Raw genomic sequence first — 27,731 nt, forward strand, 5'->3', positions numbered from 1 at the left:
CTCTGGTCTAAGAAACTCAAAGTGTAAATAAGGATGAAAACAGGGCCAAGGATGTAGCTCAGTGGCGCCGCATCTGCCCGGCAAGCACAAGGTCCTGAGTTTGATTCCTGGTACTGAAAAAAAAGAAGAAAAGAGGACAAAAAAGCATAATAGATACTGTGAAGTAGGAAGAAATTGTTCAAATGGAAAGGGGAACTAGGGAGGGGGAGGGGGAAAGGAAGGAAGGAAAAAGAGTAAAAAATTAGAAAAGAAGGAAAAATGGAAACAAAGCTTTTGTAAATAAGGAGAGGAAGAGGGAGTGAAGGGAGGGGAGGGGAATGGAAAAAAATAGCAATCAAGACATACCATGTACAGGTACAACTGCCCTTGATGAATGTAGTCATTATGCACATCTAAATTGTACCAAAAATTAACGTATAAAAACCCTTAGGGTGTCGTTTCTTTCTCCCTAAGATACTTTTTGGAACTCTGTGTTTCACATCTAAGAGATAAACAATACAAATTACAGCAGTGTTGGCTGAAATGTTTCTCAAATATGTTGGGTTTGGGAAACTTCTAAACATGATATTTGAAGCACTGTCCCCTTCAATTGTTTTGTGACCACATACATATTAAACGTAATAGAATCCTGTGTTGTGTAAATTATCAATGCATTGTTTTGTAGAACCGATCTGATTTCCAATAATAATATTTATGTTTTTATTTATATATATAAATATATATCTACATTTTATACAGAAAAACATGAAATGTCAGTATTTTAAATATGAACTACCAATGTTTTAAATTTGCCTTAATCTTTATGCATTCCAAATTTAGTACAGTAAACTACTCTTGATACAACATCCAAACAACTACAGTATTGAAAAGTTACCCTAACAGATAAGGATGGCTAATGGCATTTCATCAGGTTCTGCTGCATGGGAATCAGGAATTTGGCTGAAAGTAGATCATAAATGAAAGATTTCCAGGGATCCTGGACACAGCCTATAATTCAATTTATGCTGTCTACTACCATTTCCTAGTTCCAGGCAAAAACCTCCATGTAAAAGTGAAATTTAGTGATGAATCTGAAATTATTATAACTTTCCACCTTTCAACACAAATCCCTAGTAAGTCATCACTGACCTGCTAAGGAGCGTTTTGCTGTAATATCATATCTGCACCTACTCTCATAGAAATGTATGCAAAAGAAACAAAAACTAAAATAAAACAAAAAAAATCTTCTTTTCTCTGGTTTTTCTATTAATTTTGGTTGATAATTAAATTCTCCACAGAATTTATTTTTAAGGAAGTATGATTTAGTATTACATAGATATAGATACAATAAATTTAAATATACTTACCTAGATTATAAATACCTAAAAACAATATATTCACAGTCCTATGATAAAAGGAATAATGCCAATATTCAAGGAATAATGCCGATATTCAGTATTTTCATGCAAAAACAGCATAATCACTCTTTTAAAATCATTTACTCATAGAAAATATATACAATTCTAGGCCAAATATATTCTTATTATATATCTATAATTCATATTGAAACATTCAGTGAATACGCTATATAATAACTACTGTAAACAAGAGATCTTAAAAAAAGTAAAATAGCTCAATAAAATGTGACAGGAGTAGTGTGTACTTGTTATGTTTTTATGGAAATAATTTGTATCATTAACATAATACTAAATTATTATAAAATCCATCAATATTTTAGGTCATGACCCCTGACTTTAAGAAATTCTTCAGAACAATGTCAAATATGATCCAAGAGAAAATGTGATTTGAGTCTGGAGACAATCGTGCATGTAAGTACTGGGAAATTAGATCTTTTCATGGCAAAATGTAATAAAAACTAAAACATCAAGTCATTAATTACTGAGTTACGGAAATTTTGATTCTTAATTTTATCAGTTGCTACCCCATTTTTAATATTTAAGAGGAATACAATGCTTCCTGATTTTTCTTATGTTCTTCTTAAGATCACCTAATCATAAAAACCCAAGATAGCTAATAGAAGGGAAAACCATATCCAGAAGATTGTGCCAACGAACAAGGAAACTGCTCCTAGGTGAGTCTTGGTGAGGGTGAACACAGCAGAGATTCCATGTGCTAATCAGTTCTGTGTTCTCCTTGCATGGGATAAAAGCAATAAACAAAATATGACCAGGTGGAAAAAAGGGTTTGACAATTCTCACTTGGACAATATCCCTATAATAAAAATCATGACTAAGTTTCCTAAGAGAATCAAGTCTAAGTTCAGAATTCAATAGCAACTATCTATTGAGAATCTTTTTGTTGCTTTTGAAAAATAGTTTTTGCATATTCAATTAAACAAGTATTATATTCTATGGTTATTTCATGGCAATTCACATATCTTAAGAATAGTATGTCCAAGAACATTGCTCTTCGACTTTATAGGAAGTAGACAGTAGGAGCTACACCCCAGCAAGGTTCGCCTGATAGAATTAAGATGGTAGATGGCGTTTAAGAGTCCACTGTTCATTAGCTCCGAATGGTGCCTGCCACTAGAAATACTCGATTTGATATTTTCCATCTCCTGTCACCTTATATAAATTATCTTGATGCTTTATGAAAGGATTTATTTCCTGATTAAAAAAGAATTTTTGTTGTGAAAAAAATAATTTCTAGTAAATTATAAGAATATTTTAATGATGTATATGTGTTGATTCTCTAGAAACTATCCCAAGAACAATTTTCCTCCTTTAAATTAATGAAGTGTGAGGGAATTATAAATTAGCTTAGCAATATTTAAAGAAAACTAAAAGGAAATGTCATAATAAAATATATTATCAAAATTTCCAATATGATGTTCACTTAAAGCTTTTAATTTTGATACTCTAATCATTTTATCCCAATTTTGATAATGATTAAAAAGCAAGTTGTTTTTTAATTACTCAAAATTGTATGTGAAAGAAGTTTTCTTATAAATAAGTCTAATTTAATTAAACTAAAACATGTTAAATCTCTTTGGTACTTCAATCTTTGATGTTCTGAAATGCATGTAATATATAATACTATTAATTTGGAAATAAAATTATTATATAACTATACAAGAAATTTTCTTTTGAGAACTATCTGCATTTATTTAATAAACATTGATAAAATATTTTTTCTTTCATTTTACATTGCAGTTTGACTTATAGATATTTTATTTGGGCTCTAATGATGGAGAAAAAGTGTGTCCTGTATTTTTTGTTTCTCTTGCCTTTTTTAATGGTAAGTACAGATACCTTTGATTTATCTCCATATTTACAATTATTTCTCTTTTACTTCCCATATACCTGTAATCGGTAAAGGTTAATAACAACAAAGTTCAGGTAGACACAGGATGTATAATTACATAATATCCAACCAGCACAACAACAATTTAGCTTTGTTCAGGCTGTGCTTTCAGTGCTATAACCGGTGTAGATGAAAGAGTTTCGGGGAAGTCAGACTGGGGAAGAACAAAGGAAGCAAATATGGAAGGCACCAGAGAAAGTTATCATAGTTTGAAAAAATAGAATGGAATGGTTCTGTATAGTACAGTTGTACGTAGTAAATAAAATATTTTTAATCAGCCCTGTGGATTCTGAATTAGATTATTTTAAATAGCACCACCAGCTCACTGATTTTTTTCTTTGCACCAACTGATTGACGTACATTGATTGAAAGGTAATTTAGAATCATGCAGTGTGTTTTGAATTAATTTTCTCTTCCATTTATTTGATAAGTAGGCATTAATGTTGAATTTGAGGGAGGTGGTGTGTGTGTGTGTGTGTGTTTGCATGTGTGTGCCCATGAGCATGCAGTCCTGCACAGCTCTGTGTATATGTGCTAGGATGTGGGAAAGTGGTGAAAGGCAGCTAAAAGGTGATCTATTGCTCTTATAAAGTAGCCAGGTGCCTTACATAATTATTTTTATTTATTGAAATATTTTATTCATATTTTTCTCTGCTTCAAGTGAAAACATTGACGCTGCCCTTCTGTCATGACATGTATGAGAAACTGAGGCATAATCTCATCTCGTTCTGTGCCAACAAAGAATTGCCCCTTGATGTTTCCAAGCAAACCCCACCAAGACTCTCAGAAAAATACAGAAAACCTAAGTGAGGGTGTGGGGGGGATGCCATTCCTGTCAGCCTCTGCATTTCGAATATTTTCGAGTCTAGCAGCAGTTCCAAATCAGTACATCTTGGGATTCTTTGGGTGGCTTAGAACTCCAGCGAGGGGCTTCTCCCTGCTCAGAGCCATCCGGTTCCCAGTTGGATTCCGGTGATTTATGTCGCCCTGACTTTTTTCTTCTGAATTTATCCACAGAGTATAAATCTGAATCTTTATCTCAAGAAGGAGTAAAAATAATATTGATTTATGCATTTTCTACAAATTTCCTGACAAAACTGAGTTATGTGGCTTGAAAAAGTAAAGTCTTGTGCCGAGGGAGGAGCTCAGGCACTTGACTGGGTGGCCATGAGGCCCTGGGTTCTTGGTTTTTGGCCCTTTGTTATTGGTTGATTTCTTGGTAATAGCCATTCTTTCCACATGCCAAAGATTAAAACTAGACCCATGTCTCTCATCATACACTACACTAAAATCAAAATGGATCAAAGACCTAAATATTAAAACAGAAACACTAAATCTTCTAGAAGAGAGGATGGGTAGAACTCTTGGTATAGGCAAAAACTTTATGAACAAAACCCCGACTGCCCAGGAAATATTACAAAGAATCAACAACTGGAATCTCATCTTATTACAAAGCTTTTGCATAGCAAAAGAAATCACCAACACAGTGAAGAGAAAACCCACAGAGTAAGAAAAAATTTTTTCCAGCTGTTCCACAGACAAGACTAATATGTAGAATACATAAAGAACTAAAAAAAATTGTATCCCCCAAATTTGAAGACCAAATTCAAAAATGGGCATCTGAAATGAATACACACTTTTGAGATGAAGAAGTACAAATGTCAAATAACTATACAAAAAAAAAATGTTCAACATCGCTGATCATTGGAGAGATACAAATTAAAACTTGCCACTATTTTACTTACTGAAGTATGGTAATTTTAGCATTTTCCATATAGTTACCTCGATGTTATTGTATACCATTAAACAGCAGGAAAGCACGAGCTTGTGGGTAGGGAGAAAATATCTTGCCTACACTTACAGAGCAGGCAGAAACACTGAGGAGATTTGGGGCGGAGCTCTGTGTGTGTTTCTGGATGCGTGTTTAGGCTGTATGGCAAACACTACCGCAGGCCAGGCCTCTGAGAGCTCACCCTGCTTCCGACTCTGCCATGGGTGACATCTAGGTGGCTGTTTGAACTGAGCATGGTGGGAGGATTTAGACCATGCAAACGTCACAAACGAGGGTTTTCTCCTAGAGTCAGTTTCCCATTCAGCGTATTCCTGCATTTGGTGTTTTCCACGATGGCAGACCGCCTCTGGCAAAGGTATCTGCACCATTCCGAAGTTGTTTTAATCTCTTAGATCCTTGTCTCAGCCGAACCAGAAGAACACCCTAACGACACGATGCTCTTGGGGGTGACTAGAAATAAAATCATGACTGCTCAGTACGAGTGTTATCAGAAAATTATGCAAGACCCCATTCATCAAACAGAAGGTAACTGCAACTGCTTAATTCTAAATGCATTTGAAGTATTTTTAAAAGAAATTTACCCCTTATAACACTATAAGTTACTTAGATCTACTCTTAAAAGTGAATTAGTTGCTTGGTTTCTGGTAAATGTGCAGTTTTAACTGGTATTTATTTATGAGAACATCTTATGACATGATTTATCTCAATTATTTCAGAAAAAAACTAATAAAAATATAACATCTTTTTAGAATAATACCATGGTTTAAAGATATTAAACATATCAAGTAGCATTACAATTTATACAAAGAAACAAGTCTCAAGTCAGTGATAGTTGACCTTCAGTTCATTTAATTTAAATTTATTTTTATTAGAACCTGCTAAATAGGAACTTGTAAAATAAAATGATCAGCATGGAAGGCTTTTTAAAAATAATACACATTTTTATAGTACATTTGATAGCAAAGTTAATGAAGTCTAAGTATTTCTGCCTTCCTTAAAATATTCTTTTTTTCTTCTTACTAACACTTATGGAGGAACTACTAAGCATGGTATTTGTTTAGATTCTGAAGATATAAAGATGAGTAAAATAAGTAGAGTTGCCTTAACTAGCAAAAGCAAAAACAGTGCCTGTATTTTATCTGATAACCCTAAAAAATTTATTTTCAAAATATAAAATGTAATATGCACAGTGAAACAAAGTAAAATAGAGACTGTCCTAATTTTTAAAGTGCAGGGAGAAAAAGACCTTATAATAATTTTTAAAACAATTGACATTTTAATAAACTATATAAATGAAATGTTGAATATTAACATTTATAAATATCAAAATGATTTTGCTTGTAAAATACAAAAGCAAGGGTGTTTTTACATTGAAGAAATTTTAGACTTAATTTAACTGAACAATGTAATTGGATAACCTTTGAAGAAGGATTTAAATCTTATAGGTCCACTAATATTTTTGTTATATTAGCTAGTGAAAAGGATGATTTAAAATATGCCAATGACAAATTATCTTATTCAGCTCAACAGGAGTTCTATTATTCAGTAATTAACATATTTATATGCATGTTTTATGTTAACTGATAAGTTTTTCACTTTATTTCATTAAAATCTAAGTATTGCTACTATAAACTACTGAATTAACCCCTTCTAGATATATGTAATATGTAATAGACATGTGTAATAGATAATTTTTAAATGGCATTGAACAATAAGAAAGTCTTTGAAGGGCTTCAAAATAAAATATTTATTTTCACTTTTTTTTCTGAAATCCGTTTGATCACATAACCTTTTTAATTGTAACCCTCCTCATATCTTATCCTGATACCGTAAAACACAATTTGAAATATACTACATTTTATAATCCGTCATGCCACCAGCATTGAAGTTAATTGAACAGAATATTTCTCAGCAGTGATTGGATATGTTTGCCATGTTTTCTACAACTATTTAAGATAACTTCTCTCCTGAATCACAAAATTTACTTCACTAAGTAATACGTATTTGCAAATGACTTAAATAACTGTTTAAAAGTCACAGGAGAGAGAAAATTGTGATTATCCAATCTGAAGTGCTTTTCGAAAAATTGCACCCACTTAGTTTCAAGCCATGAGGAATTTTCTATGTTCATGAGGGCGAGATTAATTTCAGGATTGCTGTGTCAATCTGTTAAAATTAATACACATCTCAGGTAGTATTCAGGGTTCTATTTTTAAAATGTTACAAAGTACCTTCTTTGATCACAAACTGTTGAAACATTGGAACAATAATCAGTTAATTTCTCTATGCCTTTAAAAAGTTATACATGTATTTATTTTTTATGTTAAAAGAACTTTTTAATTTTTTTCATACATGTTTGCAGTACATAATAATTACATTCACTGTAGGGAGTTGATATGTGTACATATCACATTTCAGTTCTTTTTTTCCCTTTCCTTCCACCCCCCTCTTATTTTTCCAGCGTTGGATTCATTTATTTATCTTATAAGACCTTATAAAGTTAATTATCATATGTACAGATTACAAACCAGACTAATTGGCCAAAGAACATATAACACATGTGAGACAATTGTACTAAATCAAGGTACACTTTTAGATACATTTTCCACACTGGATTACAATAAATAATTTTTCCTCTCTTATTTCCTATTAGCTGTCCTTTATTTTGTAATATACATATATATATTATAGTTTTTCATATATGAGAAACCATGCTATATCTTAGTTTGTGTGTCTGAATTACTTCACTTACAGTTTTAATGCAAAAGGTTTTTTCTCTTAGTGTTGGAGAGACATGTGAGGTTACTCAGCATTCTACTTGACTTGAAAAGAGATGGAAGAGCTAGAAAGATCTTCATTTGCAAGAGACAGGGTTATTCTGTGTCAGTGAGAAACCATCTTAAGACTGTGTGTCTTCACGTGCCGTGGGAGCCAGCAGTCACCCGCGTTGTTCCTGCATCTTTCAGGCATCTTCTGCAACAGGACGTGGGACGGGTGGCTGTGCTGGAGTGACGTCGCTGCAGGGACCGAGTCCATGCAGCACTGCCCTGATTACTTTCAAGACTTTGACCCTTCAGGTGAAAGCAGAAATCTATATACAGTGGACATGTATTTAATAGGCTCTGGGCTAATGAACTTATGGTTTACTTTATCATTTTACAGAGAAAGTTACAAAGATCTGTGACCAGGACGGCAACTGGTTTAGACACCCCGAAAGCAACAGAACGTGGACAAACTATACCCAATGTAATGTTAACACGCCCGACAAAGTGAAGGTCTGTAATCAGCATGAGTTGAAACTGAATTCACACGATCTGTTTTAGCAGTGAGTTGTCTAATGCAATATCAGAGAAAATTTGGTCGGTTTCCATTCCGTTACAAAACCATTTCATAATATAATTTGAAAAGAACAATGAAGAAAAATATGTGTGGAAAGAATTATTATTGATTCCATCATTACACAGAGGGAGCCATCTGTTAGGTAATAGGGTATTTACAAGTCAATGTCTCAGTGCTGGGCCTTCAGATTTTCCAAAGAAAACATACCTTAAGAGTGTAAGGAAAGGGGTAATTTTCCCTTGTGGAAGAATTCTAGAATTACCTCAGAAATTGTGCTTAAATAAACAGGATAAGCTCAGTAGGGCTTAAATGGTACTATCTGTCCCTCAAGAGAAAGCCTTCATTCTTACTGGAAGTCAGATTGCTCTGTCATGTTCCCACTTTGAGCACCAGGTGCTAAAGTCAACGTCAATCATAATTGGTCACCATAATAAAGCTTCATAGAAAATGTCCGCATACATTTTCACTTGAGTGTATATGTTCAGGCAATTTGTGACAGTGATTAAAACTGAGTCCTGGGATATGATATCCTGTTTCTGCTTTGTACTCACTGTGTGACCTTGGGCAGGACATTCAATGTCTCTTTGGCTTGGTCCACTCATGTGCAAAATTGAATGACAATAGATTTTGGAATGGCTTTCAGAAGAATTTGCTTAATGCAAGGAAAGGAGAAGACTAGTATACAGTAAGCTCTTGATAACTGCCAGGTATCTTTTTTTATAAATTACATATTCCATATTTATTCAGACAAGTGTGGGAAGAGAATTATAAAAATACACCATGAAATGGTAGGTTAAAAAATGTAAAATAGAAAGAGAAAAAGAAAAAAGAGGGAAAAGTTAAAACTGTTGCACAGATCATAAGATGTTAGAAGTGACTGTATTAAGACTTGCATCTGAACCTCAGTCTTGTCAGGGGAAAAAGGGAAATCCAATTGAGCAAGAGAGCACTAGCTGGCATGTAAGTCTGAACAAGTCATGTTATCAAGGAGCATTTGAGTTTAAATATAAAATTGTAGCTTCATGTTCCATATAACCTAAACCAGCTTCTTAAAAGTCATGTGGTTTATAAGGTTTGATGTCCTTCATTCCAGATATATTCAAGTATTTATTGGCTTTAAGAAAATCATTGTACTGGATCAGATGTCTTTAAAACCAGAATAGTTTCAATTGCATTTTATGTCTCACGCATGTAACATGATCCATACTTGTGTAGTATTAAGAGTCTAATTTTATTTATTAATGCAAATTTCAGACTGCACTGAATTTGTTTTACCTGACTATAATTGGACACGGATTATCTATTGCATCGCTGGTTATCTCACTCGGCATATTCTTTTACTTCAAGTAAGTACATTAAAATACTTTTAAGTTTTAAAAATTATTTTTGGTGATTACAGGTCACATGCTTGTTTATGTCATTTGGTGACAAACTATATACAGGATAGATGACATAATGTTTAAATAAATTGAAATGAGTTGACTTTTTATTTTAGCTTTGTAAAATATGCAAAGAGGAAATTGATGAAATAACACCAATTTTTAAAAAATAATAGGCATATAAGGATGGAGTAAAGGAATAAGAAGGGACCCCCAATATTAAATAAATTTAACTCTGTTTTTCTCAAAGAACTGCCAAATATTGTAGGCCTTATTTTTGAGTATTCAACTTCTTGGTCAATTTTCATATTGGTATATGTATGCATTGTAAGAACTGGAATTTGGGATGAATAATAGTAATAACATTTAATATCTATTGAAAATGTAATTTAAATGTACTATGGCTAAGTTGTTTTTCTGAGTTTGGAGGGTCATTCTTAAAAACATTAAATTATACTTTCAAATTTACTACTAATTTACTCCTTTTGTTGGAGGGGGAAGTGGAAAGTAAGTTCTATTTGCCTTACTCAACCAATCAACAAGTAATTTTTAAATTTACTGTACCATAAATTCCAAAACATGCATCGATTAAACTTATATTTTAATATGGTTTTCATAATTTTGATCATTACTACTAACTAGAGAATGCAGTGTGATGTGTCAGTAGCTGAATATCATTGTATCTTTAACACCATGGTAGTCAGTATTGTTATCTCTCCCTCCTTTGCCTCTTCTCATTATAAGCATTAATAATCATCTGGATGTATTACAGCTTCAGAACCATCTGAATTAATAGTACATCAGAATAATCCACATTTAGAAATGATCAGATACTTGGATTTTTGAAGTATATATAATATGTAGTAATATCAGCTTTTAACTCATTTGTCCATCAAATATTTGCAATATATTGAATAACCAGCCAGCCGGTTAATAATTATTCCTCCAGGGTTCAAGATAATGGGATCTAGAGACTGCATCAGATTCTTTAATGTTAGTTATTTGGGAGAATCTGTAAGGATACTTTTAAAAGTATTACATAGGCAACACTAAAGACTGACCAAAAACTCTGCTCTGAATAAATCTAACTAAAATTTTGTGCATGTGTTTAAATATGACATCAAAGTTAAATAGAGCTTTTATACAAGATATGGAAAATGTTTCTTAAAGATTGAATTTACTGTTCTATATCCTACAAATTACTAAATGTTTCTTGATTATATTAATCTGCCAACTCTCACAGTGTTTATAATTAGTTACATCACATAAATTGCTGATGGAGAGCTTACTAAAATTTTTATGTCTTCATCCTTGAGTGAAATTAGCTTATCAAAGACTTTAAAATTAATGATATATTTGGATTGTGAAAACTTCATTATGATTTTTTTATTATATTAAGTATCTTCTAAAGAATGGAAATTCACAGTAATAAACTACTTATGCTAGTTGACAAAATAAAACAGTGTTGTTGATGTTAATAAACGTAGTGAAAGAATGCAATAAACTTGAGTTAGTATTTAATTTAGTAAATTTAAAGATGCAATATCTAATTAAAATTTCAATTTCAAATTCTCATTTAACAAAGAATCAAATGGTTTAGGATATAGTTCAGCTTTTTCTTTATTCCTGAAAACAAATTCTTTACAATTAAAAAATGTAAGGTGTCTAAATTTGAAAACATGTCTCAGTTGGAACTGCTGCATTGAATGATGCAAGCTATTTCCCCAAGACCTATGCAGTACATTGAGTTCAGATTTTAGTTTATGAGAATTACATATTTATCAGTCTTATTAACAAATAAACAGAATTAATTTGAGTGTAACTAAAAGTAGCCAAGACTTGTTTTTAGCACGAAGACACTTACGACCACGTGTGAGTATAAAGTAGACAATCTTATACCTCAATGGCATAAAATGAGCATCTTAATGGTTTGAAGACTGTCTTACAAATCTCCTTGGGCAAAAGTTGCAAGTTTTAAATATTATAACATTAGGAAAAATAATTCTATCTTTAAAAAATTGAAAACAGAACTCCCATATGATCCAGCAGTCCTTCTGCTGGATGTGCATTCAAAGGAATAGAAATTATCATGTGGAAGAGAAAACTGCACTACCATGTTCACTGCAGCTCTACTCACAGTAGTCAGGAACTGAAAATGATCTAAATGCTCATCAGCTTCTGAATAGACAAAGAATGCAGTATAGAGGCACAAGGGAATATTATTCAGCCATAGAGAGGAAAATCCTATCATCTGTAGCAACAGCATGGATGGAAATGAAAAAAAGCGGAATACATCAGGCACAGAAAGACAAGTCTCATATGATCTCATTCATATGTGGAATCTAAAAAAATCAATCTTATCAAATTGAGAATAGAATGGTAGTTTCCAAAGCTGGAGGCTCAGGAAGGTGGAGGGACCGAGAGAAGTCAATGGATGGGCTAGTGACAGTTGCAGGAGCAAGAGGTGCTGTCTGCTATTGGACCTTAGAGTGACTTCAGATAATAAGATATATGTTTCATAAGTTAGAAGGAAGGATTTGTAATTTTTCACCTTACAGAAATGATAAGTGCTTGAGGAGAAAAATTAATTTATCCTAATTTAAACATTATCCAATGTTTATGTTTTTAAACAATACGTGCTACTCCATTAATATGTACAATTTTTATTTTCATGTATTAGTTTGTTAACTAATTTAAGTAAACAAACAAGCTGACAAACTCACGTTTTGAAAAACAAAACTTGCACTCATATTTGCAGTTTATTAAAAATAAGTACTGTAAGCATGTTACTAATTTTAAGATAAACAACTATAAGCACATCAATCTAACATCTTATCAAGCAATTTCTTATTTTTTTCTGCTTATTTCATACACATTGTCTTAGTTATTTTTTTCTTGTTGCTGAGACAAAATACCTGACCCCCAAGTTAAAGGGGAAAGAGTTTATTTAGCTCCCAGTTTGTAGAGGTTTCAGTCCATAATCAGCTGGCTCCCAGGCAGGGTGGCACATGGCAGAGGGGGCATCGCAGAGGAGAAACAGTTCATGGTGCCCACACAGTAGCAGAAGTGACAAGGAGACCATAGCAGCGTCTTTCTGCCCCTTTTATCTTATCCAGACTCCCAGGATTAGGGCGGTGCCAAAACAATCAGTGGACTGGTTTAGTAATCCCAGCATAAAGTCACCTGTAACCCCATGAGGCTCTGGGGTGGGCATCTAAACACAAACCATGACACATTTATTGTTATAATTTTAGGTATAGTGTACTTTAACTGTTTTTATACAGCATTATATAATTATTGTCTTAGGTATCACTAAATAGTTTTTAAAACAACCGCATAAGTACAAAAATGTTATATTTAATAAATTTATAAATGTTTATTAAATAAAGCTTCTGTTTGGGGGCATTGACTTTATATCCATTTTTTCTGTTAATAAAAAATACTGCATTCGTATTTCCCATCCTTTGCAATATGTTTTTGGTTATATTCCAGAGTCTTAGAAATCTGGAATGAGTTTGGTCAAAAGGATATGTATCTTTTTATAGCTTTTTAAGATACCTCATCTCAAAACCAGCATATTGGAAATAAATTGATTGTATCTTTCTCCTCCAAACCTAAAGCAGGGTTTCTTCCATAGTTACCCATCTTCATTGGTGATACTACCAGCAATCCAGTTGCCTTCATCAGAAATTTAGAAATAATCTCTGACGCCTTTCCTTTTGGCTTCATATAATCCTTTTCCCAGACCTCTTGACTTCCCTCCAGTCCATCCGCTTTGGTTCATCTCTGGCAGTCTTGTCCTATCTGGCCTTAGTCAATGCATCTCCTTCCTTCAATTCCAACCAATGCATCCAGAATAGTGTGTTCAAAGATTCAGATCAAATGCGGATCTAATTTTCTCATCCTTTGCTTAAAAGTTTTGCATTTCCTATTACAATTCTTATAAAATCAAAATCATTAACATTCTCACTGCCTCTTTCCTAGCCTATTTAAATGTATTCATTTCTCAGGGTTGAACCTTAACATCGTTTTCTCAGTGAATTCTTTCCTAATTCTTTACTGCAGTATTTCTGAGTGGGCATGGGGTAAAATTTTAATGACATTTGAGAACCACCATTTGTGCAAATTGAAAACTATTGAAGCTGAGATTCTTCAGATTAAATGAGCACTTTTTATTTTGTATACAATAAACCAAAATATCTAAGTGCATTACATTTCTAAAGGAGATAAAACCAAGAAATATAACAATTATATTGCATGCCAAAACAGGTAATCAGAAAGAGAACTATGTTTTCTTAGAATTCCACCTCAAATGTCCTCAAACAAGTTTTAATGTTGCAGAGATATGAGTAAAGCTCTGGCCAGTTCCATGAAGTGAAATGCAAAATTAACAAAGTTTCTTCATGTGAAAGAATATAAGATTTAATTGAATAAATATTCACCGAAACTAATGAGACAATAACGGGGCTTCCAATGAAAACAAAGCTCATGCCAGATAATACCAGTAAGTGTGTGATATTTGATTCTGACTCTAATCAGACCACTCATTTGCTCAGCTCTCAGTGTCTGAGGAGATCACTACGTCATCAGAATTGGCTTCAAGTGCCAGCTGTAATGGCACATGCCTGTGATCCCAGCACTTAGGCTACATAGTGAGGCCAAGGCTAGCCTGGACTATACAGCTAGATCTTGTCTCAAAAGAAAAATTGGCTTATTAGGATGGTGAAGAAATTGAAGAAAATAATGCCCATTGATCATGTCATCAAGATATCAAGAATGTTAAGCCAGAGAGTAAAATATAGAAGACACAATACATGACTCTAAGAATCCTAGTGACTGTAAGTGGGAATAAAGTTTGCATAGTAACAGAGAGGAAAGAAAAATACTTGACTTACTTAAAAAAAAAATCTAACAGCTAAACAAAATGTAATGAACCACTGGTTGAACAATCGATCTTATTTGCCACTTGAAGTTTTCAGACAGTAATTATATACCAATCTATTGAGAATGTTGATATAAGTTATTCCTACACAGGATTAATAGCTTGATCTGAAGATCTTTGATCCTTCTTCAAAACCCAAAAGACTGTGAAAGAAATAGTTATTTAGTAAATAAGATTGGAAGGTATTATTTATGAAATCAAAGTATATAAAATCAGTATCAGAAAAATTAGTATATTTAAAAGCATTTTGCAAGCTGAGAGCATCTACATATGTAAACTCTATTGTTGATTAGAAATTGAAAGAAAATTTTGTTCAAAAATTTATGTTTCTATTTATGAATGTTTTATTCAAAAAGCAAATAATATTCAACCAATATTCACAAGTATTTATAAATTTCAATTGATAGCTTAAAACTTTTCAGAACTAACACATCTATGGAAAATACTTTTTAAAAACTGAAATTATATATATATATATATATATATATACATATATTGCATTAGTTTTAAAGATATAGTCTATAGATACATTATCCTTCCAAAAGAAAGGCCAGAAATTTACTGTTGTACCAAATATTGTTCTCATGATTCACAAATAAATAGCCTTTAGTTTAGAAAATCAACATTTAAAAAAATAAAATAAAGATCACTGTATACAATAAATACATGTATTCATTATTTTCTAACATTTCCACTCTTTTTTAAAAAAATAGTGGATATCATGCTACATAAGCAAAACCTTGTTAAGGTAAATGAGTGTCTTGTCCATATAAGAAATTGGGCTCTACAGAAAGGCAATAAAGTTTTAAAAAACTACCCTATTCTTACTTAGTTTACACTGAAAGTACAGTTAACTGATTGTGCTCTATAGAAAACTATAAAAATAATCTGCCAGTGGTGAGCTAATATGACAGATACACTCCTGAATTCAGTTCATTTTAATGGGTAAGACACTGATGAAAAGGATGGGATTTATTTGAATCTTGCTATCAACATCACTTGTGGCTTATCTTTAGATGTTCCCCTCAAAGCCTCATGTAGTCATAGGTGGGGCTTTTTCAGAAATAGCTGAATCTAGAGCATGTGCTTGATTCATGGTGGATGCTATGCTAGGATTAAGGGTGCTGGGATTAAGGGTGCATGATTTCTAAATCAGTCCATTGATTGGTTTGACACCACCCTAATGCCAGTATCCTGGATACACTATAAGGGACAGAAAGAGGCTTATTTTGTCCCTTGCTTGCTCTCACCTGCCTGCTTGCCATGGACTGTCTCTCCTCTGTGATGCCCCTCTGCCATGCCACCTTGCTTTGGAGCCAGCCAACTATGAGCTGAAACCTCTATGAACTGCAAGCTACAATAAACCTTTCCTCCTTTAACCTTGGGTGTCAAGTATTTTGTCTCAGCAGCAAGAAAATAACTAAGATATTATCTAGTAATAGCGCTGCTTTTAAGTAAGCTCAGTTTTTTTTTAAATGATAGGTGATGATATTTTTTTTCAGGTTTCAATTATACTTCATTTCTTAACTATGCCATATTTTAATGGATACACAGTGCTTTTACATGGCATCAATTATGATTTCATTTCAATTTAGTATTACATCAGCTAGCATGATTACTGATCTCTCCATTCCTTTGGGGAGACTCTGCCAACAGGGGAAAGGTTCCATTCTATTCCAATCTGTGTTGCTGTATATGTCCATACAGCAATACAGAATATGGCTCCACCAATTAATACAGCATTACCATATTTGTCATGGAAATCAGGTGTACGTTTCTGGTGGCTCTGCCTTGCCACCATTTGTTGAATGCTTCAAACTGGAAGACAACCTAATGCGTTTTTGGCCAAGGGAAACATTGTGGAGCTGAAGATGAAACTGCGGTTATTGCAACTGCTGGTTAGGTGCAAATTACTTCCAGATACCCTTGCAAAGAGCCCTGAAAAACAAAATGGCTTTCTGTAGAGATCCTTAGGTGATGATATTTTTAAAACACAGTACCTGGCATTTAGCAACTGCTCAGTAAATGGAATCATCACTAATTTCCTCATTAGACTATATCAATCATTGAGCCACATAGACTACACTGGCATAGTCATCAACACTTCTTCAATATCATAGTAATGCATGGGTAAAAAAACATGTTACTGTGGAACTACACAGAGCTGTGAGGGAGAACTCATTCTCATTCACAGAATGAGAAGATTCTGAAGTGATGCTACCATTGCAACAAAGCTTCAATGATGGGTAGAATTTCCACAGGCAGAAATTGTGAACCTCGAGCCATTTAGAGATTATCTAGTCTTGCATCCAATAATACAGCTCTCCAAAGTAATTAACAAACTTTGCCAGGATTCCTCCTGATCTTTGCCTTAGTCATTTTACTTGACTAAGATTGCCTCTGAAAGTGGATAATCTCACCAGAAAAAAGCAAAGCTATTTTCTTTATTATACATTCTCAGGCTGTAGGTGAAACATGAGAAACCCTCTTCCAGTCAGACCCCCATGTGGCACTTTACAGACATCTCATGTATCCAGCCATGATGAGAGGAGCATTTGTTTTCTAGACAAGCAGAACTGGGCTCTAGTGCCGCCCTTGTCACTTACTTCATTTATAGCATGGAACACTTTTTTTTTGTTTGTTTCCCTGGTCCTCAGTTTCATATCTTTGCAATGCAGAAAATATTAGTGCTACATCACAGATTTGTTACAAGAGCTGATGTGATAGCAGTGCTACCCGTGGGATGCAGTGTTAAGCCTTGTTTGCTTCAGAAACGGTTACTAGTGATATTGTTATCGCTCTTGTGAGTCCATTCAAAGGTTTTAGTACCAACAGTTGACACTGGTTGGCATATTAAGTCAATAAGATTTTCAGAAGTTAAAGAATAAAATTTCGACTTTTAGATGCACCATATTTATGAAGAAAATTGTACAATGTTCATGTAGAAAAATAAATAAATGTCGAATGAACATTTTTGGAACCAAATTATTAATATGTCAGAAAACCCAATGGTTAAGCAAACCAGTTAAGAGTAATAAGACTTTACTGATGAACATAAGATACCATGTAACTTACCCCATTTTTGAATTCATATTAAAAAAATTTAGTCTTTGAATTTAGACATTTCTAATTTATAATTCCCAAATCTATCCACCGAAACAGAAAAAAATCCCTATGACTAACGAAAAGAACATCACATAGTTACCTCAGGGAAGCAAAAACCATTCTTTTCTATGATGTTTCTTTACACACCCTGGGCTTCACATAGTATCTTGCACATAGTAAGTGATCAATAAATCTTTGAAGAATGAAGACATGGACTGGTACTGAAGCTTTTTCATATGACTGACTTTCTCAAGTCTTACCTGTGACCTTCAATAAAACCTTTGAGTTTAGCCTTTGGTGTCTCCATAAACAAAGAAATGAATTGGAATAAGACTCTGAAATTCTAATTGGTAAAACAAGATGTGAAACTCTGCAGGCAAATTAAAGAAAGCCCAGAGTTACCTTAGAAAATGCTGAAATTGAATGGCTCATGAAGATTATTCATATAAAATTGAGGGCACTGGAAATTATTAGCCTTACCTAATCTGGAAACCATTCCTAGAGGCACTAATGTTCCACATAAAATACTGTCTATAAAAAAGTCTCTCTGCTTCTTAATCCAGTTCCTTACAGTCCTCATCCTTGGTTAATCTTTGATAGAGAAAAACAATTTTCCCTTTGGTAATTGAGGGTCACTAATCCATGCTAATAAAAACCAAGAACTATACAAAATGTTGACTTAGGGTACTGTTCATTATTTTTTATTTAGAAGGGAAAGAAAAAAAAGTCCACTCTTCATCCATGCTTTAAATTAGAAGCAGAGAACATGCAACACTGTTGACCAGATATACTTGTTTTATATTAGAGCTAATTAAAGGAAAAAGCCAGAGCAGGAGATAAAAAAGAAAGCAAACAGAAAGGGAGGGGAGAGAAAGAGACATAACTTTGGGGTTTGCCAAGCCCTGAGAGTCAGTGACTCTTACTCATAATAATCCTTGGAAAAACAAAGCAGAACCCTTTAGATAAAAAATAAATAAATAAACTTTACTGGAATCAGCTGCAATTTATGTTTTAATTACTGTGTAAAATATGAAAGCATAGCAACCCTTCCTCTTATTTCTAACCAAGATGAAAGGATTAATCTTCTTGTACATAAAAGAGAGCATATAATATCCATCTGACTTGTAGGAGAAAAATGAAGTCTCTCTCTCTCTTTCTCTCTCTTTCTTTCCTTCCTTCCTACCTTTCTAAAACTTTTTGAAAGAACGTATTTGTTGACATTTCAAATACTAATTCCAAACAATTGTAAAGGCAAGTTGCATGTTTAAAACTATAGATAATGATATTTTTTCTAGGTAGTTGCCATGGGTCTGTATTAAAATTCAGCCAGAAAAATCTATCCATTTGGTAAGCCAAAGAATTCTCAATTTGCTAAACTAACATTTTACTACCCTGATTTATGTTTTCAAGACAGATAACCCAAATTCTCTCCATTTTTCTTAGATCATATCTAAATATGATAAATATAATTTACATATTTAAATTCTTTTAGATATATTCAAATATACTTAGGTCACATCTAAATATATTTAATCAATATTGTGATTTTTGTCCAAAACATTTTTTAATAAAAACAAATATTCACTTAAGTTGTTTATTTAAGGCCTGACAAGTTTGCACTGCAAGTGGTTTGACAAAGGCTGAGTTCAAAACTAATCATCTACCATCCCCTGAAGAGCATACTGGTCAATGCCTCCCCACATTGCCGTCCCTTCTTTGTTTTTCTTTCTTTTCTTTCTTTCTTTCTTTCTTTCTTTCTTTCTTTCTTTCTTTCTTTCTTCTTTCTTTCTGTCTTTCTTTCCCTCTCTCTCCCTTTCTCTCTCTATTTTAATACATTTAATATTTTAAAAAGCATAGTCTAAATCCAAATTAATAAATTTTAAACAATGTACTGAAAAACCCATCTCCCTTGTACTGAATGTAGTAAAAACTGAAAGCATTCCTATTTAGTAATATAAGTCTTCTTTGGAAAACTTTTAAATTATCTCCTTTGTAATTATATGACAAAATAACTGCATTTCCACATTAAAGAACCAGATTTGAATAAGGATATAGTAGGACAAGAAGAAATAGATTTGGTTTAGCAAAAGCCATTTCTGCTCTATGGTAATCGGTATTACTGGCTTATGGAGCTGAGTCCCAGATTTGGAAATAGGAAGCAAATCATTTAGATTAGAGTATTCGAATTGATAAGAAATATACAATTTAAAGCTATAAACACATGTTGAAGATCACATACTCCCAGTTCTACTGATATTTGCATAAATATTTAATTTATTCATAAGTATATCTTACCTACTTTTCTTGAGAAAGTAATACATAAGTGCTGTTTTAATATGTCTAAATTTTTATGGGAATCTTAGCAAAGCTCGTGATCCACTGTTTTTATAAAAATTATATAATTATTTCAATAGATTTTGTGATTTGAAAGAGAGAATAGAAAATATAACATTCTTCTCCCAAAATATATTCTGTTGCCTGGTTTTCCAGTCTTGCAGACGTAGTTTGTTTTCTTAGACTCTTCCCAAAGATATGACCCTAAGTAAGAAGAAGGCCAAGGCAACCACCCCAATCTCAGCACCTTTGTGTTTAGGAAAACAGAAAGCAAGAATGACTGCTAACATTAGGCTGCTAACAAATGTAGATGAGTAAGATCTCAAAAGCAGAGATAGTCTTAAATTGATGAGTGGAAGACATGAAGAAAAATAAAGATTACATAAACAATAGCAGAGAAAAGAGGTGACCCAAGAGAGCAAGAGCATTAGAATAAAGAAGTTCATTCTCTGAACAATGCTCTTTGACTTTAATCTTCTTCATCTACAGAATGGAAGAGATAAGGTGGACTTTGACATATGCTCTGTCACTGCATCTGTCCTTCCTGATCCTCTGGAACAAGGACCTCATAACTTTGACTGAGGGCACCCCCTGAGTTTGGAACACTTCGCTCCCCAAATGTATCTTGTTTTAGTTCTATTTTGAGTATTCCCCTCATTCTGGTCCGTCTTTGTCTCTTCCTTCCTTTTGATTTCTAAAATTTCATTTTATTATTTGATTTATGTTTCTATTTGCCTTCAATTTTCATGAAAATAAGTTGAGTTCAGTACCTTGTTCTGTTATTCACAACCATTTCCCAGGTACCCAATAGATAACTACACAACACTAAATACTAAATAAATAAATGAATAATTAAATAGATGAAAAGCCTTAAGAACTTTTTTTTTTTGGTACCAGGGATTGAACTCGGATCCTTGCACTTGCGAGGCAGGCTGCGGAACCACTGAGCTAAATCCCTGCCCCTCTTTTCTTTTAAATTCAATAAATCATGTAATAAACATGCACAATTTACCTCAATTTTATTAATGAATAATGATATTTTGATTTTTTTTTTTTTGGTACCAGGGATTGAACTCGGGTCCTTGCGCTTGGGAGGCAGGCGGCAGAACCACTGAGCTAAATCCCTGGCCCAGAAATAATGATATTTTAACAAGATAATGACTTTAAAGAGCTCTCTGTTTCTGGGATATATTAGGAGCTCAACAAATGGTGGCTGCTCTTATTATAAATTTTACTTCTAAGAGGTTTTTGTTTTCTACTGTTTTGTTTCTCTGGCAGTACTGGGGACTGAACCAGGCTCTTCTCACTGAGCTACATCTCCAGCCTAGCTTTTATTAAAAAAAAAAATTTTGTTTTGAGGCAGAGTGGTGCTAAGTTGCTGATTGCCCCAGCTAGGTGTGTACTTTACAATCTTTCTGCAACTCATGTTTTTTCTAATCTGTCCTATGGATCACAAGCAATTTCCAAAAGAAAGCTGATGATAGCTTACCACTACTCCTCCTCACACATACACAATTCTATCCATTCAAAGCTCAATTCAGTAGATCAAATATACAGATAGTGGTTATTCTTTTAATAGATTTGTTGGTTTTCTGCCTGTTTTGGCAACATTGAGATTGACTTGATGTTTCCTTTAAATTACTGGTCAGTGTGTTATTCAAAAAAGATTGGTTGAAGGGAGGGCTCGGCAAGGATGAAAAATAAGAACCAAGACAGACTATGTAAAGGTGCAAATTTCTAATGATGAATGTCATTATATTGTATATCTAAAATGTATCATTGATTAGAATGAATAATCGATAATGCAAAATAGGAAGAAAAGACCCAAAGGGGTAGGGGTAGTGGGAGGGGCAGGGGAAAGGAAAGAAGGGAAAGGAAAAATGATGAGAAATGGAAAAAATGGAAATAAAGTCTTAGTAAATAGGGAAGGGTGGAGGGGGTGAATGGAGGGCTGGGGATGGGGAAAAACTAAGAACCAAGATGCATCATATAAAGGTACAAGTTCCCAATGAGAAATGTAATTATGTTGTATACTTAAAATATACCAATAAAAGAATTTAAGAAAAAAAAAGATCGGAGCATTTGAGAAATAAATTAGATGAAGTAGGATAAAGCAGTATCTTGTAGACCAAGTTAGACGTACCTTGTTTGTATTACATGATCCCTCATTGCATGGTTCCTCTTGCTTATAATTAATATTGAGAAAAGTAGTTTGGAAATCTCTCCCTCATGTCCAAATCAAACGAAAACAAAAGAAAGGTCTTTGTCCATGTTAGCGGCAGGAAAATTGAAGAAAGGGTCAACATCATAGCTAGGGACACCAAGATTAAGAACATGATGATTCTGAGACAGCTACAGAAACAATGCAATTCCTTGGGAAAGTAGTGTAGGTTGCCTGTTCTATTGCCCTTTGCTGTATGGAAAATGTCATCCTAAAGCTAAGTCCTTGTATTTTATACAAAAAGATGATAGTTTCTTTACTGTTTTATTGAGTTACTTAAAATATTTGTTTTACCAAAGAGGCAGTGTTATGATCCTGAGGTGAAATGTGATGTTATTTTATTATTGGTGATGAAAACTCAAGAGTATTTGATTAAAATCAGTGATAACGATGTTAAATATGGTATCTAACTTAAGACTGAGTGTTAACCATAGGTTCGATGTTATGTTAACCATAGGTTAATTGTCTCACTTAACTTTCAAGCGGACCCTACAAAGATCCTATATTAAGGATAAGGAAACTGGGGGTCAGAGATCTTAGATAAGAGTAACTCAAATTCATATCTAAGTAGAGCGCTGAGTCCAGACTCACTCTTAGGCTGGGCTTCAAAACAAGTTGAACAAGTGCTGATTTAAAGATTCCTACTTCTAATTGTTCCAGAAGAGAATTGCTCCAAAAAGACTTGGTTACGTTATATATGAGGTATAATGGTGTTTACACACTTGCACCAACTGTCTCTAGAAGTCTGCTTGCCAAAGTTGCACATTGAACTGGTGTTCTCAGATAATTATGCGTAAAGAATATGAAATGGAAACGACTCAGACCTGTCCACCGCACTTTCTGTTCTGTGGTTATGCTAGAGTAGAAAGGGATATTATAAAATTCAAGGAGACCTGAGAGAGGTTTTTGGGAAATGTTCACTAAGCCTATAAACAATTGACTTTCATATACTGAGTAAAATAAGAACATTTAAGAATTTAATGTAGGGGCTGGGGATTTAGCTCAGTGGTTTCACCCGCCTGCTGCGCAAGCGTAAGTACCCGAGTTCGATCCCCGGTACCAAAAAAAAAAAAAAAAAAGAATTTAATGTAGGAAAAATTGATTATAGGTTAAAATTTGAAAAAAAAAACCTTCAAATTTTGAAGTCTCATTTAATCAAACCATTTGTTTACGTGTTTTGGATTTTCATTTACAAGTTGATTTCATTTGTATGAATCCACTTATATGTGTTAATGAATACGTTTGGGAGAAAACAATATGCATCGCTAGAAAACTCTGGGATATTTTTACCATAAGACATTGATAGAAACCATCTGTCTGCATTTATTTAAGTTGTACAATGCCTTGAGGCACAAATAGAAGAAACTAAACTAATAGGTTAATGTTTTAGACAGTAGGATCTATTTTCACAACACAAAATGATATGATTTGGAAGTGATTCAGTTCATTACATCAATTTGGACAGCTAAATTCAGTGTTCAGGGTTTCCAAACGAGAAGTCTCTGGTTTGAATTATATAGGATGGATTACCTAGATCGACAATAATATTTGAGCAGTTTCATAAAATACTCAAAATAAGTTTTTTAGTCTGAGTAATGAAATGATTTTCATCATTCTCCTAAATATTTAGTGTTTATTTCGTATATTAAGTCAAGTTAAGTGGATTTCATTTTTTGCCCAAAACAACAAAGAGAAATCTAGCATACCCTTCACATATTAGGAGAATAAGGAGCCTCTTATGGTGTGCATATTCCTGCAGCAGGCACATCTGTAGAAGAGAGTGTATAATAGCTCACTTCTGAGTCTTCATCTTTAAAAATAGACTGAGCTGGGAGTAGAACCATGGGAAGGGGAACTGGAGTAGAAGACTGGTACAGATCTCCCTCAAGCAAGGCAGAATATTAAAGTGTGCACACAAAGCAAATTAAAACTGTTTTGTAACTGACTATGGCTTGCATTTTATTTGAATATCTTTCAGAGTTACCAAGTGGCCATTACTAATAGCATCTTTGTATCAAGCTTCTCGGGTTCTCTTTCAGCTCTTTCTTCCTCATTCATGTATTGCTATTTTGTAAAGTCTATTTTTGTTGTTTGTTTTCCTTCATTCCAGTTTACTCTTTACAAATATTTCAGATTTACTGACTGAGTAAAGCTATCCAGTCTTTTTCTCATAATTCAAAAACTATAAAATCTACACACATGTTAACAAATATACCTAGATGTAAGGGTGTTCAGGTGAAAAGGGAAAAATATTTCAGTTAAGAAAAACTGTATTTTTCCCATCATTTTAATTAACTAATATAATTAAATCCTGCTTTTAAAAAGGTGCAAATTTACATGACTAAGAAGTTCCTCCCTAAACAAAATGAAACATTGCATAGACACAGGGTAAGCTCAAAGTAGGCATTTAAAATAAGAACAAATGAACAAATTTCGTATGCTTGCATGTTTCATTATAGAAGAGTGATGCATTATAGAAAGAAACCACGTGTGCTGTATCTGAGAGAATGTCATTTACTAGACCTTTCCTCTTATTTTTTCCACTCCCAGTGAGCACACAGCAATCATGCCACTGTTGTGGAATTTTATTGTAAATAGGGATGTCTTTATCTCAGTGTTTCAGTTCTTTTGATAATAATAAGAATGATGCTAATTTTTTTGTGCAATTTTTTCAAACACTTTTCTTTTCTATACAATATTATCAATCTTTTGCAGATCAAGCTTGACCCTGCCTGCCTCTCTCATTGTTATCACTGCAAAGTCCAGTCAAAGTAAATGACTCTCAAATATGGAACTAGCAGTTCTTTGTTGTTTATATTTTGATGGACTTCAGCTGGATTTTATATACTTCCTGCTACATGACTGTCTTCACCCCCACTCAATTATCATTCCGAGAACCATCACGTCCAGCCAGCCTTTTGTATAAATCTTCATTAAAAGCACCCAATTTTATGGGAAGCATATATTGGCAATCCTCAAATACTAACTTGGATTGCATCTATTTCCATGTTCTTCAAAATATTTGAGGGATGTATAAATTCATAGACCTATAGCTGAAAGAAATTTCAGAAGTAATATAGCCCAAACTTTGTATTTTAAAACATAGAAAGCTTTGGTATCTTATTGTAAATCTAATATACTGGGCATTGGATTTCTTTCTCTCTCTCTCTTTTTAATATAAAGAGATATGGAAATAAAATAAAGTGAAAATCCCCTTAATGTTCTCAAAGAAGGAATCTTTGGTTTGAGTTACAATGGATTATCCAGGATAGCCATGTTAATATCTTAATTTAGTAAAATACACAACATGAGATCTTAATGCTCTCTAATATCTTCTTACATATGTGCTTAGCCTTAACATTAAACATTCAGCTTCAAGTGGAGTCCATTCTATTATTTTAAAATGTTTCCTACCCAAAGTCTACAAACGAATGCTTGATGAATAAGTGGTATGTAGGTTTTCTCTTGGTGTGTGTAAGGAAGTCACGTACTGACAATCTTAGAGTGACTATGGATTCATTCTGAAAGGTGGCATCATATATCACACTGATGATGTCTTTTCACGAAATCTATTTCTATTAAACTCCACATTTGTTTCTATTGAACTCTTCTTGTATATTTATTTTAGACAGGAAGAACTTCAGTAGAAGCAACATTGTTTTTATATCTTATGTATGCCTAGGCCAATCAGAAAGAAATCAATAGAACTGAACAATTCTCATTGGTTGCTATGTCTATATTTTTATCAGTTCATCTACTCTGAATACAATGATAACTTTTTCATAATCATTACCATCACAAGCACAAGACCATTTAAACAAAAGAGCCTATCTATGTGGGGTCAGGAAAGCACATTTCTGTATGAGAATTTAACAGATAAATCCAAAGTGTTCAAATTAATTAGCAGCATAAATTATGGGTTATTTAGCTCTACTAAATCTCAGTTTCTGCTTTTGCAGAATAAATAAAAAATACTAATTCTATTCAGAAATTAACAGAAGATATTAATATAAAGATCTAAGACAGGCAGATTTATTTTTTCATCCCTGCACTCAAAAAGTAACTCCTTTGCCCCTAGGGTCTCAGGAATTATATATTTTCCTTAGTTAAGATTTATCGTGAAGGCATGTGAAGAAGAAACAATTTTTCCAAAATTAGAGCAGCCTCTGTGAATTAGGAATGTACTTTACTTGCATGATATTTAATAAAGATGTGGAAATATTTTATGATGCCAACACATTTTGCTTCCTTGCTTTGTAGGAGCCTCAGTTGCCAAAGGATTACGTTGCACAAAAATCTGTTTTTCTCTTTTGTCTGTAACTCCACTGTGACGATCATTCACCTCACCGCAGTTGCCAACAACCAGGCCCTGGTGGCCACCAACCCTGTAAGTTGAACAAGCTTGCATCTCTTAAATTCAAGGGTTAGTGGGGAAAGGCAGGGGAAGAGTCAAGTTGTAGCACCTGCCATGTGTAGTGTATCTGGAATTATGTAGGCATGCACATTTTTTTTTCAGGTATGACATATAGAGAATGTATATAGCTATGTTACAGTCTATTTCCTAAGATATAAACAGTGCATAACAAAAGAAAGAATACATTTCTTTGTTTCTATCTTTTCGTTGCTGTTGTTATTTTATTTTTGGTACTGGGGATCGAACTCGGAACGTTGCACTTACGAGGCAAGCGGCAGCACTACTGAGCTAATCCCCGGCCCTCTTTGTTTCTATCTTTTACATATTACACATATCTCCAGTTCTTTTATGACGAGAGCATTAACTGGTGAGACATAGGGCTCCTGACTATATAACACTTAATTGATCCAATTTTAAAACCCAATTAAAGCAACTAACTGTGTAATCAGAAAAAATCATGGAAATACAAATTTTAAATTGTGTTTATGACATCAGGCTGACTTTAAAAAAATCAATAAAACAAGGAAATTTAAGAATTATGAACTTGTTAAGTAATGTTAAACTTTGATAATATAAAATTTTAAATAGACCTACTATGCCCTCATTGTTTCAATGAATATTTATAGATTGTTTCTTTACAAGACATGCTTTAAAAGTATGTTAAAATTTACTTGTACATTTCCATACATTTTAGGCAACCTATACTCATGTGCAACCTGTGTTTGAATTCAGATGTTTCACTTACAACAAACATATTCAATTTTAAAATATCAGTTTCATAATGTTTGTAGTATATGTAATACAGTTTTGGTTGTGTGTGTGTGTGTGTTTATGTGTGTGTGTGTGTGTGTGTAGTGTTTTTTAAAAGATTAAGCTATGAATTTACTGCAATCAGAGAA

General features: G+C 33.4%; 1 protein-coding gene and 1 pseudogene across 3 annotated transcripts in view; one reads left to right on the forward strand and one right to left on the reverse strand.

Moving 5' to 3' along the window:
- Positions 1-27,731, forward strand: part of Calcrl (calcitonin receptor like receptor) — a 103,844-nt gene that overhangs the window by 60,037 nt on the left and 16,076 nt on the right. For 2 of the 3 annotated variants that reach the window (XM_004872313.4, XM_021250253.2), the window contains 8 exons: positions 1,718-1,808; positions 1,983-2,071; positions 3,156-3,240; positions 5,491-5,623; positions 8,065-8,175; positions 8,261-8,373; positions 9,692-9,783; positions 26,679-26,805. In XM_004872313.4, the coding sequence (XP_004872370.1) occupies positions 3,187-3,240; positions 5,491-5,623; positions 8,065-8,175; positions 8,261-8,373; positions 9,692-9,783; positions 26,679-26,805 (630 nt within the window). In that variant the 5' untranslated portion in view covers positions 1,718-1,808; positions 1,983-2,071; positions 3,156-3,186. The remainder of the gene's footprint in view (positions 1-1,717; positions 1,809-1,982; positions 2,072-3,155; positions 3,241-5,490; positions 5,624-8,064; positions 8,176-8,260; positions 8,374-9,691; positions 9,784-26,678; positions 26,806-27,731) is intronic. The other variant, XM_021250255.2, reaches the window with a different exon arrangement.
- On the reverse strand, positions 16,255-16,730 carry LOC101711051 (cytochrome c oxidase subunit 7B, mitochondrial pseudogene; annotated as a pseudogene).

This window comes from Heterocephalus glaber, unplaced genomic scaffold (genome assembly GCF_053883595.1).
Source record: "Heterocephalus glaber isolate CG9 unplaced genomic scaffold, H.glaber_assembly_v1.0 deba00001058, whole genome shotgun sequence".
Taxonomy (NCBI): Eukaryota; Metazoa; Chordata; class Mammalia; order Rodentia; family Bathyergidae; genus Heterocephalus; species Heterocephalus glaber.